Source organism: Lingula anatina, chromosome 4 (genome assembly GCF_051362555.1).
Source record: "Lingula anatina isolate TDL-2025a chromosome 4, LinAna3.0, whole genome shotgun sequence".
Lineage (NCBI taxonomy): Eukaryota > Metazoa > Brachiopoda > Lingulata > Lingulida > Lingulidae > Lingula > Lingula anatina.
This window is the reverse complement of record NC_141770.1, coordinates 8,185,458-8,202,269: the sequence shown is the minus strand read 5'-3', so window position 1 is coordinate 8,202,269 and position 16,812 is coordinate 8,185,458. Positions and strand designations below refer to the sequence as shown.

The window sequence follows — 16,812 nt, the reverse complement described above, 5'->3', positions numbered from 1 at the left end:
GGTACCTTTTATCAACATTCAACTGCAAATTGCCCCACATCAAACTTATTATGCTTATGTTATTTCATCTTGTACATTTTCAAGTTGCTGGATTGTTAATTTGTCTCGCTTTGAGTTTTTTTTGTTCATATACCATGACGTAACGTTCATTACGTGTGCAGAAATGGGAAAATTACCATGCCCTATTCACAATCAAATATCTCAGTCTCATCGTTGTGATTGTATGCTGAATCATTTAGAATCGGAATCTGTGGTTCAAATACTATTTGGAAATGTACAATTAGACACGTTTTAAGAATTATTATTTTTTTACTATCGTCAACTTCAAATGTTCATTCTTATTGACCGTACGTGGGTGTGTTACGCTATTAAAATTCCCAAAAGTCACGACGAATTCTGCAACATATTCAATATTCTTAGGACGGTCCGAGCACGTGATACTTTATCTGAACACCTTACGTCACGTGGTATATTTTGTAGTCTAAAAGAAGCACAACGTTATATATCTTGCAGTTGCTGTTGGGTCGGCGTGTTTATCTTTCCACAGCCATAGCACTGTAAGGAGTGTGGAGGTCTCATTCGCACGTGCATGTTAGAGGTTGACTGCGAGTTCAAAACTTTTTTTGTTCGGTCTGAATGCTACTTGACGATAGGTGGGTATAAATGCACGTAAGTGGCACTTACTAACTTTGTTTTAATATTTTTATAATTATAAATAATTTTTTTATATCAACACCACCACCGTGAGATCTAGTTTTAAAGATCTATATGCATTTCACTCACTATGGATCGATCGCTTACATAAATGATATTGTCTACATTTTCAAATCAAGGAGGTATACTATCTGTATATAGATCTACTGGTATGCTTTATATTGCACTTACTCAATTGCTTTAGAACTGTTTTGATGGAAATATAAGACCAGGTAAAATTGATAGTTTTGTGAAATGTGTTTTTTTGCGATCTTTTGTTGCCTAAAAATAGAAAAATTAAATCCAAAAAGATTATATTTCTACTTTTTATTATAAAAATTAATGAGGGTATCAAGCATGTTTTTACTTATTAAACTTCATATACACCTCTCTCCCTTTCTTTTTCTGCTTTTCCTTCCCTGTTACACATAAAGCTGATAAGTGTGCAAAAGGAAAAGAAATGCATATATTTTATTTTTGATTTCATTGATTTTACTTCATTGTCATCGACTTAAAAGATAAAGTTAAATGGCAATGTCTGCAGCATAAATAGATAACTAAATTATTAGGTTATCAGTTATTTTTTTATCATTAACAGTGACTCATGGATCAAGGCCGCCATGGCATGGCCCTGTTTGGCCTGGGGCGTATTGGTGTCGAACATTTCAAGAATATGTTGAGTCATCCAGGATTGTCCTTATTGTGGGTCATAGAGCAAGACATTCAGAGGGCTAAGGACATCCTGATAAAATTCCAGCAGTGCAACTCTACTAAGATAATAACACCAGCAGAAGATGCTCAAGTGTTTGCTGATGAACGGTAGATTAATTAATTATCTCCATCTAAGGGACCGCTCCCATATAACCCTGTCGTACTAGCTGGATCAATCCAACTCCTCGGGGATTCTGGGTAAATTGGTTTCAGTTTAAGTGGCTTAAATGTCTGGCATGCCTCCTCGTAACTTAAATTACTTAGGTAAAGTCAGGAAAACTTTGTGGTCCATGATGTTGTTCATGTTGCTTATTTGCGAGGGTGTGTGTCAGACAATGAAGCTGATTACATTTTAACAGCATCTTAGCGAGAATCCCCACTGAGATAATTCGAGCCTGCTAGTACAATAAGGTTATGGGAATGCAGTCAAAGAGGTTATGTTTTTTTTTTCTTTTTTTTTTGTGTGTGTGTGTGTGTGTGTGTGTGTGTGGCATGACGCAAAAGGGAATGGATGGATTTTGATGAAATTTATAGGAAAGGTCACAAAAGGTCCTAAAAATATATTAGACTTTCTTGCTAATCCTTTGATTAATTAAGGAATTAATTAAAATTTCAGGTTAGGTCAAAACTGGGCCAAGGAGGAAATAATGAGATTTTGATGATAAACTATTGATTAATTAATTAATTAATTTTTACAGAATAGGTCTTAAATAAGCCAAGGAAAACATTAATAGATTTTGGTGATGATCCATCAATTAATTAAATTTAATTAAAATCAAGAACAGATTTTAATGAAATTTCCAAGATAGATCAAAAATGGGCGAAGGAAAAAATCTTAAGACTTTGGGAGTGATCCTTTAATTGATTAATTAATTATTTAATTAAATTTTCAGGATAGGTTGCAGTTGGGCTTAGGAAGAATGGTGATGATGAATTAATTAACTAATGGTGAATTATTACTTAAATATTTGTCTTGGCAGAGGTTGTGCTCTCTGAGTGCCGTGTGCCAAGGCGTGTTATGCTGGCATGTCTCTGGATAAAAGGAAGCCCCAAGCTTTATGTTGAATATATATCAATTAATTGCTGCAACTTTATTATTATTATTTTAATTATTATATTATTATTTATTTTATTATTATTATTATTATTTTTGGTACTTTGTGTACTTTGTGGTTTTGCCTCTTTCATTAAAGAAGCTACAGTGGGGACATTTTGATGCTCAATGCAAACCCACTAGTCTTGAAAATTTTGCAATATGCCTGTCTGACCATTGTTTCAAACGTACAGCATCATTCATATATGAACCAATGCATAGAATATTTTACTAGACAGCCAAACAGTATTTTCCTTTTGGTTATGAGGAATAATATTACTCCAACATGCAATAAATCTCAAAGAATCTTTACTACAAACTCACCTGACTCAATGGCAGCTGCTGCCCATTACTGCTAGGGGTTATTAATTGCTACATGTACTCTTAATGTCTGCTAACAAAATATGTACAGGAAATCAGAAAACACTTCAGTTAAAACAAAGCTCCCCATAGCTCTGTGTATAAATGGTAATCAGTCTGTTGCATATTTTTTCATTGGTTTTCGTAAAACTTTTGACAATGTTTATTGTTCAGCAAAATCTATTGCTGGACTTCTGTAAACTTTGTGAAACAATTCAAACAAAGATCATGCATTTTTTTATTGTAAGAGAAAAGCATCTTGGGAATAATGCCACTAGAAGTTACAACACATCAAAGTGAAGTTATGAACGCTAGATGACATTTATGTCATTTTTGTAGCTTATAAATCTTAAGAGATATACAGACATGCTGATAACTTTTCAGAATGGCCGGACATTTGGACCGGCAGTAATGAAAAATTTGCCGGACTGAATGGATTTGTGTCACCCTATTCGTTTGAGACAGATACGACCAGGTGGTTTACTTTGTTTTGAATGACCGACAGTTTCTGGATATAGACTTTTTTTAATGTAAAACAAAAGTGCAACTGATTTATATGAATTATAGACCTATATATTGTAGAAAAAAGACAGCTAGTTGACATGTGTTCATTCTGTCCTCGTGGGACAACTGCTGTTTGTTCCTTTTGCAGGTGGTACATATAGGTATGAATGAGTGGCTGCCAGTTGGATTTAACCTGTCTGATACATTTTTATAAATGAAACAATATACTTGATATGAAAAAATGTCATTTGATTTACGCATGACAAAATGATCCTTATACTCTTCTCTCATTTTGGCCTTCAAGTACCATGTGTGTTTTACCTTTTCAGAGTCCATGGAATAGTTGTGTGCACCCCATCTTTCACCCATGTGGACATCATTCTTAAAGCAGTCAAGGCTGGTAAGTGCTCAGCAAGTGCATTAACACTTGGACTGGTATAGATTGACATATTTTCAGCTTGACTGGGCGGAATACAAATGTCCTCATCAGGCCAATTTATTTTATAAAAAATAAATAAAATAATAATTTATTGAGCACTGAAATGTTTTTACATTTAGAGGCTCTCTAGCTACTATACATTATACATATGGAAAGATAGTAAGGATAGTAAGTAAATGAAAGAGAAAAAAAAATATATATACTTATATAATGTTACACAATATACATTCTCTTAATATCCAGGTGAGATGCATGAAATCATTTGTGCACATTTTAAGTACCCTAGCTTCCTTGTCCAGTTCATGCTTTGTATATGTGCTGCACAGATTCTCCAAAAGAACTTGTGGACATGAATGTCTAGCTTCTCAGGCAATATTATAAAGCATATTTTGTCCTGTTTAAGATGCAAATATTTATTATGTATTTAATATGTTTTGTGCTTCCAGGTAAGGCCGTTTTTTGTGAAAAGCCTGTTTCACCAACTCTGGAAGGTGTGATGCGGGTATATACTGAAGCTCAGAAACAGAAGGTTCCACTTTTTTGCGGGTTTAACAGGTAATATTTATGTCTGAAGCAAAATTTTTAAAAAACTTTGATAAATTGCCTTTGATAAAATGCTACTCACATACAAACAGCCATGTTTTTTAAAGTTGAATTCTTTGGCAGCTTTCACATTATGGCTGACACACTTGTTGCTTAATCTCCGCAGGGAATCTAGTCAGTGTTTATTACTGGATTAGACAGCAAGCTTTTAAGTGGGTCGCCATATTTGATCAGCAGACTAGTTAGTTCACTGTTCTGAATGTAGCCTTTAAAGTCTTACATTCTTGAGCAAGACCTGAGCTGCTTTTTTTCACTACTATATATGCCTGGTCAGTATGAATGTGTTCATGAATATTGATCTTGCTTCCATGGGGAGCGAACAGCTTGTGCGGCTGAATATTTGGCCCACATAATACGCTTAATCATTCGTTTTTTCCAGGTTTGTGCTTCATCATAACTCTTTTTTTTACCTCAAACTCCCCCCGTCTATATGCTGAGGTCTTCCAGATGAATATGTATACAATTCCAAATGTGGAAAATGATTTCAATTTATATCTTAATCTTTTTGTTGTTTTTTTTTAACCTTTTCTAGGCGGTTTGACCAACAAATAAGAAAGATCCATGATTATGCTCAGGATGGCAGAGTTGGAAAGATACATGTTATTAAGATGTGTAGCAGGGACCCGGCAGGGAAAACTGCCACTCCTGAATATTACAAAAACTATGGTATGTGGGTAAAACCGGAGACTTCAAAGTGCAATCCAAATACTTTAACTGTTAAGGACATGTAAATGTTTATAAAATATAAATTGTTTTTAATTATAATAATAATGTTTATTTTTGAGTCTAAAATCCAGATTTGTTCAGTAGACTTTACAGTGAAAAAATAATAGAAAAGGCTAGCAAAAGAAAAGAAAAAAATTATTAAAACACATAAAAAATAAAGATGTTACTAAATCTTCCATTTAAGTCGTGGATAAAAATTATGTTCATTAAATGAGAAAAGATGATGCAACTTCTTTCTTTTAACCCCTAAAACCTCAACTTCTCTCCTCCCTCCCTACTTGAAGGCACTTGCACACATGCACACACACTCATGCAAGCACACGCACACACACAGACACACACACACACTTTATTCTAGCTCTGATTATCTCTGCCAATTTTACTCTTAGGAGGGTTCCCCAATGACTCTGCCGTTCATGACATTGATGTAGTGTGCTGGTTAATGAAAGAACGCCCCATGTCCGTGTACGCCGTGGGGCATGCTCACACCTCGGACTACGTGGCCATGGGTGACGTGGACACTCTGGTGATTGTTCTGAACTTCCCGAGTGGTGCGAAGGGAATTATTGACATGAGTAGGAATTCTCCCTATGGGTTTGATCAGAGAATAGAGGTAATTCATTTATTTATTAAGACATTAAAACTTATGTTTCAGGGATGAAATTTTTCTGACTATCAGCAGATTTCTGACTTTGGTGGTGTTGGTGCTTATTACAACAGAAATGAGAATTTTTCCGACTATCTGTGGATATCCAACTTTTCGGGAGCAAAAAAGTTTAATTCCTGCTATTTTGATAATGATTGATACATGGATATAATATGCTATCACCATTACCAACTGAATGCTAATTGCTCTTTTTTAATCATTCAGTCAGAGGTTGTAGGGAATATCAGGGGCGGATTCAGATATATATTCTGACAGTCTTCCAAATTATCACTGTTGATCTATCCTCCATTTTTGACCGTCTTCCAACAGAAAAATTTGATACCAGTCAATATAAACTTGAAAATCTGACCGTCTTCTGGAAGACCCAGAAGACGGACTAAATCTGCCCCTGAATATTAAAGCAGTTTTGACATATTTTAAATTATTTGAATGGGGTTGGGAAGGTGGGCATGACATGGTACGTGTCAGACTGGTAGAATGCATTTTAAAAATCTGCCGATGGCCTTATTTTTGGGTCAGCTAAATGGTAGGAATCATGAATTGTATGATGTGAAAATTTTCTAAGTGTATGCCTTAAATTCTTTACACATGAAGGTAGCGTAAACTTTGGTAAGCAATGCAATTATTATGAACCAGCCATTGCTATAAAACCATCAGTATTGAAATAATTTCTTTTTAATTTCAGAGAAGCTTCTTGGAATTATTTTCAATTTGCCTACACAGAAATGTTTTAGTTTGATAATTATACACTGTTTTTTTTATGCAATATTTATTTTTATTAAATCTCTTGTAGAATTGCTTGCCTCACGCCGGGTCCCATTTCCTCTCACTGGGCACTATTTTTCATAGTCCCCTTAGGACTTTACACTATTTGTTTAATTCATTGCTTATTTATCAATTTATTTATTTATTTATTCTGGTAGATCTTTGGTGAAAAAGGTCTGATTGCTTCAGAGAACCCTCGTCAATTGCAGACAGTCACGATGCTAGCTGATGGCACGCACTTGGACAAACTGAGCTCATTTTTCATGGACAGATATTCCCAGAGCTATGTCAATGAGCTGGAGCATTTTGTAGCTGTCTTAGATGGTAAGTCAAAGAAATGTACCCAAGAAAAGTACAGTGACATTTAACATGTTGTCAGGTAGGGTGATATAATTAAAATCACAGTACTGAATTTCTCACATATCGTAAGTTCAATCTGATGTCAGAGTACTTTAACTTGTGGCAGTTTTTGATTGTATGCACTACAGGTATAATACCATATTGCTCAGGTTTAATTTTAAAAAAGAACATGTTTGAGACAAATAATTCAAGAATTTATTCTTGATGATGATCTTGTGTACATTTATTTTTTAGATTCCAAGTAAATGAAAAGTCTTCTTGAATTAAGTTTAATATAATTAATTCTGATACCAACACACACACACACACACACACACACACACACACACACATATATATATATAGGCAGGTAAGTCATAGTGACCTGTGCATTATAATTACAGAGGGAGGTCTACAACAAGTGCTCACTTGGCAGAGGGTATCAATGGTAAATTAATTTGCTTGTCTTGTGGTGTCTTTTGAGACTCCACCAGAACAGGTTCAAGTCTTAATTGTGTCTGCAGTAGTTGTAATCTGTGCAAAATGTATTCCAGGTAAGACAGAGGTCGAGGTCAAACCACAGGAAGTAGTGATGGTCAGCAAAATAGCCAAGGCTTGCCAGGAGTCCATAGAGTCTGGTCAAGTGGTCAAACTGAACTTAGACGCGGAATTAGAATGCTGGGAGAGGTTGTAGTGGATTGGAGCTGGGATGTGGTTGTTGTACATTACAAGTGATGCCGTTCACCATTGTGTTAGATGAGCTTCAGCCATTGCAGCAGACATGTTCTTTTCTCACCTAATGCAATGGACACTAGGACACTATGAAAATATCCTGTAATGTTGAGACCAGTTTCAACGTTCCTGTACATTGCATTAGGTCCCATATGGACTGTGCAAGTTGAATCCTTAGACTGATTTAATTAAAAGTATTTTGGATGAGATTTAGTTTGATCAGTTTAGATTTTTTGCAAAGCAATTCTTAGTTACCTACCTCTATTTGATCCTTTATTTGTGATTTATACATTTATTTAATAATGTGCAATTTTAAGATTTACTTTTGAGTTATTCAGAGCTGTAACCACATTTGGTTCTTTTTCATTCGTATTTGTCAGGGATAGCAAGTAACTTTAGAAGACACTATCAAATTCAGGAAGATATTTGCAACAGCTTGTGTTTCATTTATTGGATATTTTAAGACTTTGTTTATTCTTCATTTTGTTTGTATTAAACAAGTAAATATTAATTTTGATTTTAAAATAAAGTAATTGTATGTATGAATTTATTGTCACAAACCTTTATCAGAATATAAAAGGTTAACATAAAAAATTACCTTTATTATGAAAGGTATTATTTTAATGCTATGGAATAATATTATTCGTAACAAATTGACTAATGTTATAAATATGTGCAGACTGAAATCTAAAGATTTATTTGATTACTCTTGTTACATTGTCATTATTAATAAATTGTTAAATGGTTTACTGAATCTTTGAATAATTTTAATTATTTAAAAATCTCAACATTTCTTTTTCTTTTTACCTATTTCATTGTTATTTATCTATCCGTTTATTTGTTTGGGGGAGACTTCATCAAATACATAAAGGTCTTCTATATTAAAGCTAAATAATCTTAAGTCGGGTGACACGTGAAGTTTCGATGGTAACATTTGGTGGGACAGTCATGATACAATTTGGTGGCCATGTAAATCTAATATAGTTCATCCAAAGTCTAATAGATGGCAGCATGTGTCATAAGTCCTTTCAAGATTTTAAAGTAAAAATGTAATAGAGGTTAGTATATATATTTGTCAATATTCAGCATTATAATAATAACTTCAAACAATGTGCATTCGTGTAGGTCTAAGCCCATTGGAATGCTCATAAACAAGAAAAGTAATTTCATTAATATTTTTATGTAGGTCCTGATTGAGTGGAATTTCCACCATTAACCAATCACATTCGTTGCTGAGGTCACATGCTACACGTGGCTTTGTTTTGCCCGCGTAAAGTCAAAAATTGATGAAGCATTGATTGCGGATTTAGATCGATTTATCGACGGTAAGTAAAAGAAATGATTATCATATAACGCAATATATGACTCTTAACTAGTATTGTAAGATATAGTGATATTAAGGATGAAAAACTGGTAGTTTTAATCGAACTCCGGACATGCTCCTAGGAAATATGTCCTACCACAGTCATGATACAATTTACATTCAAATCAAGCCAGCAAGGTTATTAACAATCAAGAATTGGGAAGGCGCACATGGTTTAGCTCAACGTGCATCTTCTTCGTTTCATTTTAACGTCCGTTTCCCGTTTTAAGCTCATTGTAATCTACAAAATTCGAGAATTTGCCTGACCTCTGATATGTGGGTGTAGCTCTCGACTACTTACTATTTGTAGTCGTTGTTTTATGATCCATTGGACCAAATATAATTTTCTTTGCGTTTTTGTAGTTACATAGTTTTTCTTACTAATATTACACTAAAATGACCCAAAAGTATTTTCATTTTCTGTGTGTAATTGTAAACAGCTTTTCAGAAAAATTTCAATCAAGAGAATTCAATTGCATTTCCCCTTTTCTTTTCGTATTTGTGTAGTTAATCAAAAGATATCCGGCCTTAGTCAAAATTATTTGTTTTGACATTCCTATAATACATTTGCCTTTCCAAAATAGCTTTTAAATTGGTCTGTCACATTAGTTTTATTATGAGCCCCCCCCCCCCCTCTTGCCCTCAAAAAAATATATATATTAGAATTATTCTTGAAAATTGAACCTTGAATTACCTAAAAAAAAAAATACCAATGGCTATCCTTAATGTAATCAGCAATGAAGTTCAAATGCTACGAAATAGCCTCAGATTTAACCAGAGTGCCTTGAGCCCTTACTTACAGGTGCAGGAAAGATTTAAACCAAGCTCCGGGCACAGTTGGTGGATGAAGGTCACACATGGGTCTTTATTGGGTCTGCAGGATATTACACCTGTTTTATCAGTAAATACACTCTAAAAAGGTCTTCTCATGTTTCCTGTTCTCTGCCAAGACTAGTAGGATGTCATTGTGTTTCTGGTTATATGTACGCCCTGAGTATCACGGAGGGCAATGAGAACTGTCTTGTCTGTTGTCTGTATGAAATAGCAGATGAATGCAGACCAGTTTCCAGTGATCTTTGGGGGGGGGGATATCGTTTTTAGACTTACTACTAGTATGGATTTGTGTCTTGTGTGAGTCAGCAGTATATATAGAGTAGGGAAAAATGCAGGGAGTCAGTTGATAAATTACATTTTAACAATAGTCACTTTGCTTTCATTATGCTATAATTCAGTATTGAACATGTTTCATATATATATATATATATCACAATGGTGTATTTTAAGGATTTTGGTGTTTGTAGATTATAAGCCCTGTGCCATATATACTAGGGTACTTATCACATTTTATACATCCAAGTTTATAGTGAATAACCTGCTTGCATTGTCATGCCACTGCTGAGAAATTTAAAATGGGACAGACTGGACATTGCATAGATGCATTACAACAAGTTGAGTTAATATACCCATTACATTGTGCATTTGCTATTTTGTTTAGCCAGTTTAAGTCAGTTGTAGCATTTGGCTAAATTGGCGAGTGTAAGCGCTATGTTCCCCAGTGTAATAGTGTGCTTGTGTACATATTTTATCTTGCTGTTATTGTGTTAACTACAGGGTACGCTCAGGAGTGTTTTGTGTCAGACCCCCTTACTTTGCTTATTGTGTATGGATAGCTGCAGACAATGAAAATAGCATCGTTTTAAGCAATTTAACCTGCGGAGAAAAAGGCGTGCACAGTGTTCAGTATCGTAATGCACGTTTTTGGTGCATGTGTTATTCACATGGCTGAACAGGATGTCAAAATTTTTTTAAATGTTTTTTGGAGCTGTAGCATGACGTGGGTGATTTTGAAAAATTTTAAGTGTCTATGAACATTCAATCACCTGCCCTGCACCCCCCCCCCCAAAAAAAAATTGTATATTTAGTATATGTACCTTTCTGATATTCCGCATAAGTAATACATGTAATAAAGATTAAGAAGCTGGTACGTACTTATAAATATAGCTTTCAAAGCTGAAAGGTTAGAGAAAAAAAAACGGTCATGTATTCCACAGATGTGTATGGATGTGTGCTGAAGTAATGTGTTCAAATGTTGTGGCTGACAGATGCTCAGTTTACACCTGGCTATACCTAGAACGCTCCTGGAGCGTGTATAACGCACCAGTTTCCAACTTCAAGTGATCTTGCTGTTTTGTCTAGGCAGATTCTGCATGGGGTAATACAGTCTACCTGCCCCTTTTCTACTAGTATCTACATGCAGACAGGTTGCATCTCATTAGAATAGCTTATACACCTACTGGAGTTCAGTTGACTGTAGTATTAATATAGTGGAGCTGACTTCTCCCCAGTTGAAATATGTTTGTATGGAGAAGCTATCTAAAGCATGCAGCTGGTGTAACAGTTCTCATAGAGATGGAAAAAGAAAAAAAAAAAGAAAGAAAAACAGCACTCGCTCAATAACGTGAAATGAAAAGCATGTGATATTTTGCCCTTACCATACAGCTGTGTCCCTAAAAACAGAACATGTTGCTTTAAATCAAACAGGGTTGTCTGGCACTTGCTTGTATTGAGGGATGAATACAGCTTCTCTAGAAAATTGCATATTTATACACTTAATCTGGTTTTCTTGGAGTTATTTCTGATATTCATTCAACAGTACTAAAAATATTGAGCGTCACAAATAAGCATATCAGTGTCAAATTGTTCACATATTTTCACCGCCCTCTCAATCTCTCTTCACTATAAATGATTACATGTTATAACTTGGAAATGTTTATTTTTTTCAACATTTTATTGGTTTTCAGTTTCTAAAGCCCCTCTGAAATATTGCAGTCAAAAATATTGGTCCTATGTTGATTTCTGGGTGTATTTTTACATACATCTTTGATGAAAGGGGCTTATTTCTGAAGTTTCATATTCTTTTTATTGAATCAATTTCCTGTTTTGGACTGGTGCTAGTTGTTCTTCCCTATGACTGCTGTTCATCTAATTGAGTCATAGACAGTATTGATCCTGTAGGAAAAAAGGGAAAAACATTCAATAATTACACAAAAAATGTAAAATTGGATGGCATGATTTCAGCATGTACTTTCAGTTTTTTTATCCAAGCCTGTAGGAAAAAAGGGAAAAACATTCAATAATTACACAAAAAATGTAAAATTGGATGGCATGATTTCAGCATGTACTTTGTTTTTTTTATCCAAGCCCATTTTCCAACTTACACTTTTTTATATTGATCTACCTTTGACAACAATTTAAGTGCAAAATAAAAACCACATTAAAAAAAAAAAAAAAAGATGAAAATTGTTCCCTGAGACTTTTGCTCCTAGTTGGGTTCAAAATGAGTTCTGAATCTTTCTTGGAAAAAGCTATTATTGCTGGCAGCAGCTGAGCTTCTTTCCTGGGGTAAAATCTCAACGATCATTATCTGCTGATTGATTTTATTCATGAGAAAAAATGCGGTGCAAATGTATAAATGTGTTTTTTGAAAGTTTTTTATTTGTGCAATCTGGTATTTAAAAGTAATAGAGCACACAGGGGAATGTAAATAGCAGATATTTGTACATGCTTTACATGTGCTTACGTAGTGAATGTATTTTGTTTGTGGGAAAGTAAAAAAATGGAGATTTAAAGAAACTTGAGCATCAGTGATGTTGAATAATTTGTTCAGGCCTAAACATTGAACACAACCTCATTCAAGTGCCAATTTCGTTTGTACAGTAGTCTTTTCTAAGTAAATCCTGTATCTTAAATTTTATCTTATAAATTGGCTACGTAGCTGCTAATGAGTTGGCTTATTCTGTTGGAATTATTATCAGTCTGTAAGAGCGCATTCCCAGAGATTTAGATCGATCCAACTAGATCGACCTAACTCCCTGGGGGTTCACACTAAATTGCTGTCAGCCAACCGCGCACGGAAGTTAATTACCCCCTTAGAGCTTTTAGTAGGCGGGACAGACATTTAAGCCGGCTAAGCTGACAGTAATCTAGTGAGACTCCCCTCGGGGATAGATCGATCTAAAATCTGTGGGAATGGGGTCTAAGGCACAGCTATATTTCAGTGTAGAAAAATGGAAAGTATAATCTTAAAACATGAGCTGGCCTATTGATTAAATCTCAACTCTTGCCACAAAGTGTAAACAGAACCCTGGAAACAAGAGGTGAAAATATGATACTATGGAATCATATGTCCTGTACTGTGAAACCACTGACTTGTACAGTGGAAATGTATTTCATGTCAACAATCAGAAGATAAATTTTTGTCAGAAAAATATCGTTTCATAGCTATTCAGTTTTATATACAGGGACGGATCCAGAGATATTTTCTGACAGTCTTCTAAATTATCTTTGTTAATCCATCCTCCATTTTTGACCGTCTTCCGACAGAAAACATTAGATACCCGTCAATGTAAACTTAAAAATCTGACCGTCTTCCGGAAGACCCAGAAGACGGCCTAAATCCGCCCCTGATATATGAAGTTCATTGACTGTGAGTGTTGTTTCTGGCAGTGAAAGCCAATGCAGATGTTCCATAACAGCATAGTTTTATACTTCCTTTCGTTTCCTCCTATGGTGCTACTAGAAAAATTGGACATAAAAAAAGCACATGGAATGCTGAAGGTTAAACCTCTGCACACAAAAACACATACACTTCATGCTTCAGAGCATGGGAACATGTTATAACTCTCACTTGATTGATACCATGTAAGAACCATAGTGATGAACATGGTATTTTCTGTGTGAAACCACTTATTTCGTGTTGGGCATTCGTGTTAATTCATCCTTGGACCGGTTTTTGATAAATGTATACCTTGTACTATGTATTGTAACTACATTTGGAAATCAAAGGATTTTTCATTTTTTTAAAATGGTATTGATAAAAATTGAAATGGTGATAATTTATTCACCGTTTAAATGTGTAGCTTTTAATGTAGAAATGTGGATACTAGTAGGCAAGAAGTGTGAGAGAGAGAGAGAGAGAGTATTTATTTTCTTCAATTTGGCAAAAAGAAAAACATGTTTCTTCACTGAACAGATCCTAATCCATCATTAAGAAATCACCAGGGGAATAAATTACCAGCTCTATAATAATGCAAAATACATGATTAAAACACTGCTAGCGCTGCACTGGTTTCTGGGATATACTTTACTCTGGAGCCAATTATACCCATTTTTACCATCTCCATAATTAATGTATGTACTTTTTTTCCTGGTTCCTTGTTGTACCACCAGCGTTAGCGCTGGCGGTACACATGGTTTCGGTCTCGTCCGGATCGTTCCGCCGGCTCCGCCGGCTCCGCCGGACGGCTACCGTTACCGCTTCTCCTCCTAGACGGTAAGGCCCCCCATACCCATCTCATGGATTTAGGTCACCTATAATCTCAACTCGTTCCACGTAAAATTTGGGCTTTGTCGGTATTGGGGTCTGGGTGTGGCACTCATTGCAATGCACCCTTGTCCAAAAATGGCAAAATTAAATGCTAATTATCTACCCTACGGAAGGAGTTACGGGAAAAATTTCTACAGACGGCTTTCCAAAAGTCATATGTGTAGATTTCAAATATACCCTCGGATTTGACCTTTGACCTTTACTTCAAGGTCAAATGGGCCAAAATTTTCAAAAAAATGAAATTTTTTACGAAAAAAAATTTTTTTGCCCTGTTATTCAGACACCACACAGACTTAACCAATAATATTATTGGAAAGTGTTACCCTTCAGGTCATCTTTCATCTCCGTGAATTTGGGGTCAATCGGTGCATTTTCACAGGAGTAGCGGCCATAAGATACCGAAACTGAAAACTGTCTCTAATTCGGGAACCGTTAATGCTAGAGACCCATTCTTTTTTGCATTTTGTAGAGCATGTAAAGCCCAACACTGGAGGTGGTCTCGGTTTTTTTGTATTCCATACGGTTTTCGAGTTACGCTGTATCAAAAAGTACATATTGGTGGTGAAAGGAAAATGTACGGAAGCCCACTGGTGCCATATGTAGAAAAAAAAATTATCTCGAAATTTCGAGATACTATTTTGAAATTTGAACAAAAAAATTTACCACCAGCGTTAGCGCTGGCGGTACACATGGTTTCGGTCCCGTCCGGTCCGTTCCGCCGGCTCCGCCGCCATGTTACCGTTACCGCTTCTCCTCCTAGACGGTAAGGGCCCCCGTACCCATCTCATGGATTTAGGTCACCTATAATCTCAACTCGTTCCACGTAAAATTTGGGCTTTGTTGGTATTGGGGTCTGGGTGTGGCACTCATTGCAATGCACCCTTGTCTAAAAATGGCAAAATTAAATGCTAATTATCTACCCTACAGAAGGAGTTACGGGAAAAATTTCTATAGACGGCTTTCCAAAAGTCATATGTGTAGATTTCAAATATACCCTCGGATTTGACCTTTGACCTTTACTTCAAGGTCAAATGGGTCAAAATTTTCAAAAAAATGAAATTTTTTACGAAAAAAAATTTTTTTGCCCTGTTATTCAGACGCCACAAAGACTTAACCAATAATATTATTGGAAAGTGTTACCCTTCAGGTCATCTTTCATCTCCGTGAATTTGGGGTCAATCGGTGCATTTTCACAGGAGTAGCGGCCATAAGATACCGAAACTGAAAACTGTCTCTAATTCGGGAACCGTTAATGCTAGAGACCCATTCTTTTTTGCATTTTGTAGAGCATGTAAAGCCCAACACTGGAAGTGGTCTCGGTTTTTTTGTATTCCATACGGTTTTCGAGTTACGCTGTATCAGAAAGTACATATTGGTGGTGAAAGGAAAATGTACGGAAGCCGACTGGTGCCATATGTAGATAAAAAAATTATCTCGAAATTTCGAGATACTATTTTGAAATTTGAACAAAAAAAATTTTTATCTCGAAATTTCGAGATAGCATTTTGAAATTTGAACAAAAAAAAAATTATCTCGAAATTTCGAGATAGCATTTTGATATTTGAGCAAAAAAATTTATCTCGAAATTTCGAGATAGTATTTTGAAATTTGAACAAAAAAAATGCTATCTCGAAATTTCGAGATAATTTTTTTTTTCAACATATGGCACCAGTCGGCTTCCGTAAAAATGTGCAGTACGGTAATGGATAATAAATTTTGAACTCCGGAAAAATAAAACATAATGCTTCGCAAAGCAGACAACTTGTGGTCAAAAATGACATTATTTTATCAAATTTAAACTTCTCCAACTTCAGAGAACCTCCCATTTCAAGAACTTTGACCAAAATGACCTTTTCTTTATTTTAATTAATTTTTTCTGTAGGAAATTTATGGCACATTATGGTAACTCCAAAATTATAACATTTAGTCCCTTATATCTCCAAAACTGGCAGAGATAGGTCCATAGTTACTATTGAAGTTGAATAGGAAGTCATATACTGGCAATCTTACTGTGACCTTGACATTGACCTTTGACCTACTTTTCACCATGAACTGAACTTTGCAAATTTTGCTTCCCTTTTATCTCCAAAACTGGCAGAGATAGGTCCATAGTTACTATTGAAGTTGAATAGGAAATCATATACTGGCAATCTTACTGTGACCTTGAAATTGACCTTTGACCTACTTATCACCATGAACTGAACTTTGCAAATTTTGCTTCCCTTTTATCTCCAAAACTGGCAGAGATAGGTCCATAGTTACTATTGAACTTGAATAGGAAGTCATATACTGGCAATTTTACTGTGACCTTGAAATTGACCTTTGACCTACTTTTCACCTTGAACTGAACTTTGCAAAATTTGCTTCCCTTTTATCTCCAAAACTGGCAGAGATAGGTCCATAGTTACTATTGAACTTGCATAGGAAGTCA

The 16,812-nt window shown here is 35.3% G+C and overlaps 2 protein-coding genes across 3 annotated transcripts in view; both read left to right on the top strand.

Annotated features, from left to right (window-relative positions):
* The first annotated feature begins 444 nt into the window (after positions 1 to 444).
* Positions 445 to 8,386, top strand: LOC106163793 (uncharacterized). 2 transcript variants are annotated; one of them, XM_087011997.1, is made up of 8 exons: positions 445 to 669; positions 1,292 to 1,512; positions 3,691 to 3,761; positions 4,247 to 4,355; positions 4,936 to 5,069; positions 5,519 to 5,742; positions 6,720 to 6,885; positions 7,455 to 8,386. In XM_087011997.1, the coding sequence occupies exons 2-8, from the start codon at positions 1,298 to 1,300 to the stop codon at positions 7,592 to 7,594; spliced, it is 1,059 nt and encodes a 352-aa protein (XP_086868123.1). In that variant the 5' UTR covers positions 445 to 669; positions 1,292 to 1,297; the 3' UTR covers positions 7,595 to 8,386. The 2 variants fall into 2 exon arrangements, with proteins under 2 accessions (XP_086868123.1, XP_086868121.1); XM_087011995.1 differs by having other exon boundaries at positions 447 to 653.
* Positions 8,387 to 8,818: 432 nt separating this feature from the next.
* Positions 8,819 to 16,812, top strand: part of LOC106150780 (uncharacterized) — a 77,053-nt gene continuing 69,059 nt past the window's right edge. The window contains exon 1 of the mRNA XM_087012285.1: positions 8,819 to 8,957. The gene's annotated coding sequence lies outside the window, so the exon portion shown is untranslated. The remainder of the gene's footprint in view (positions 8,958 to 16,812) is intronic.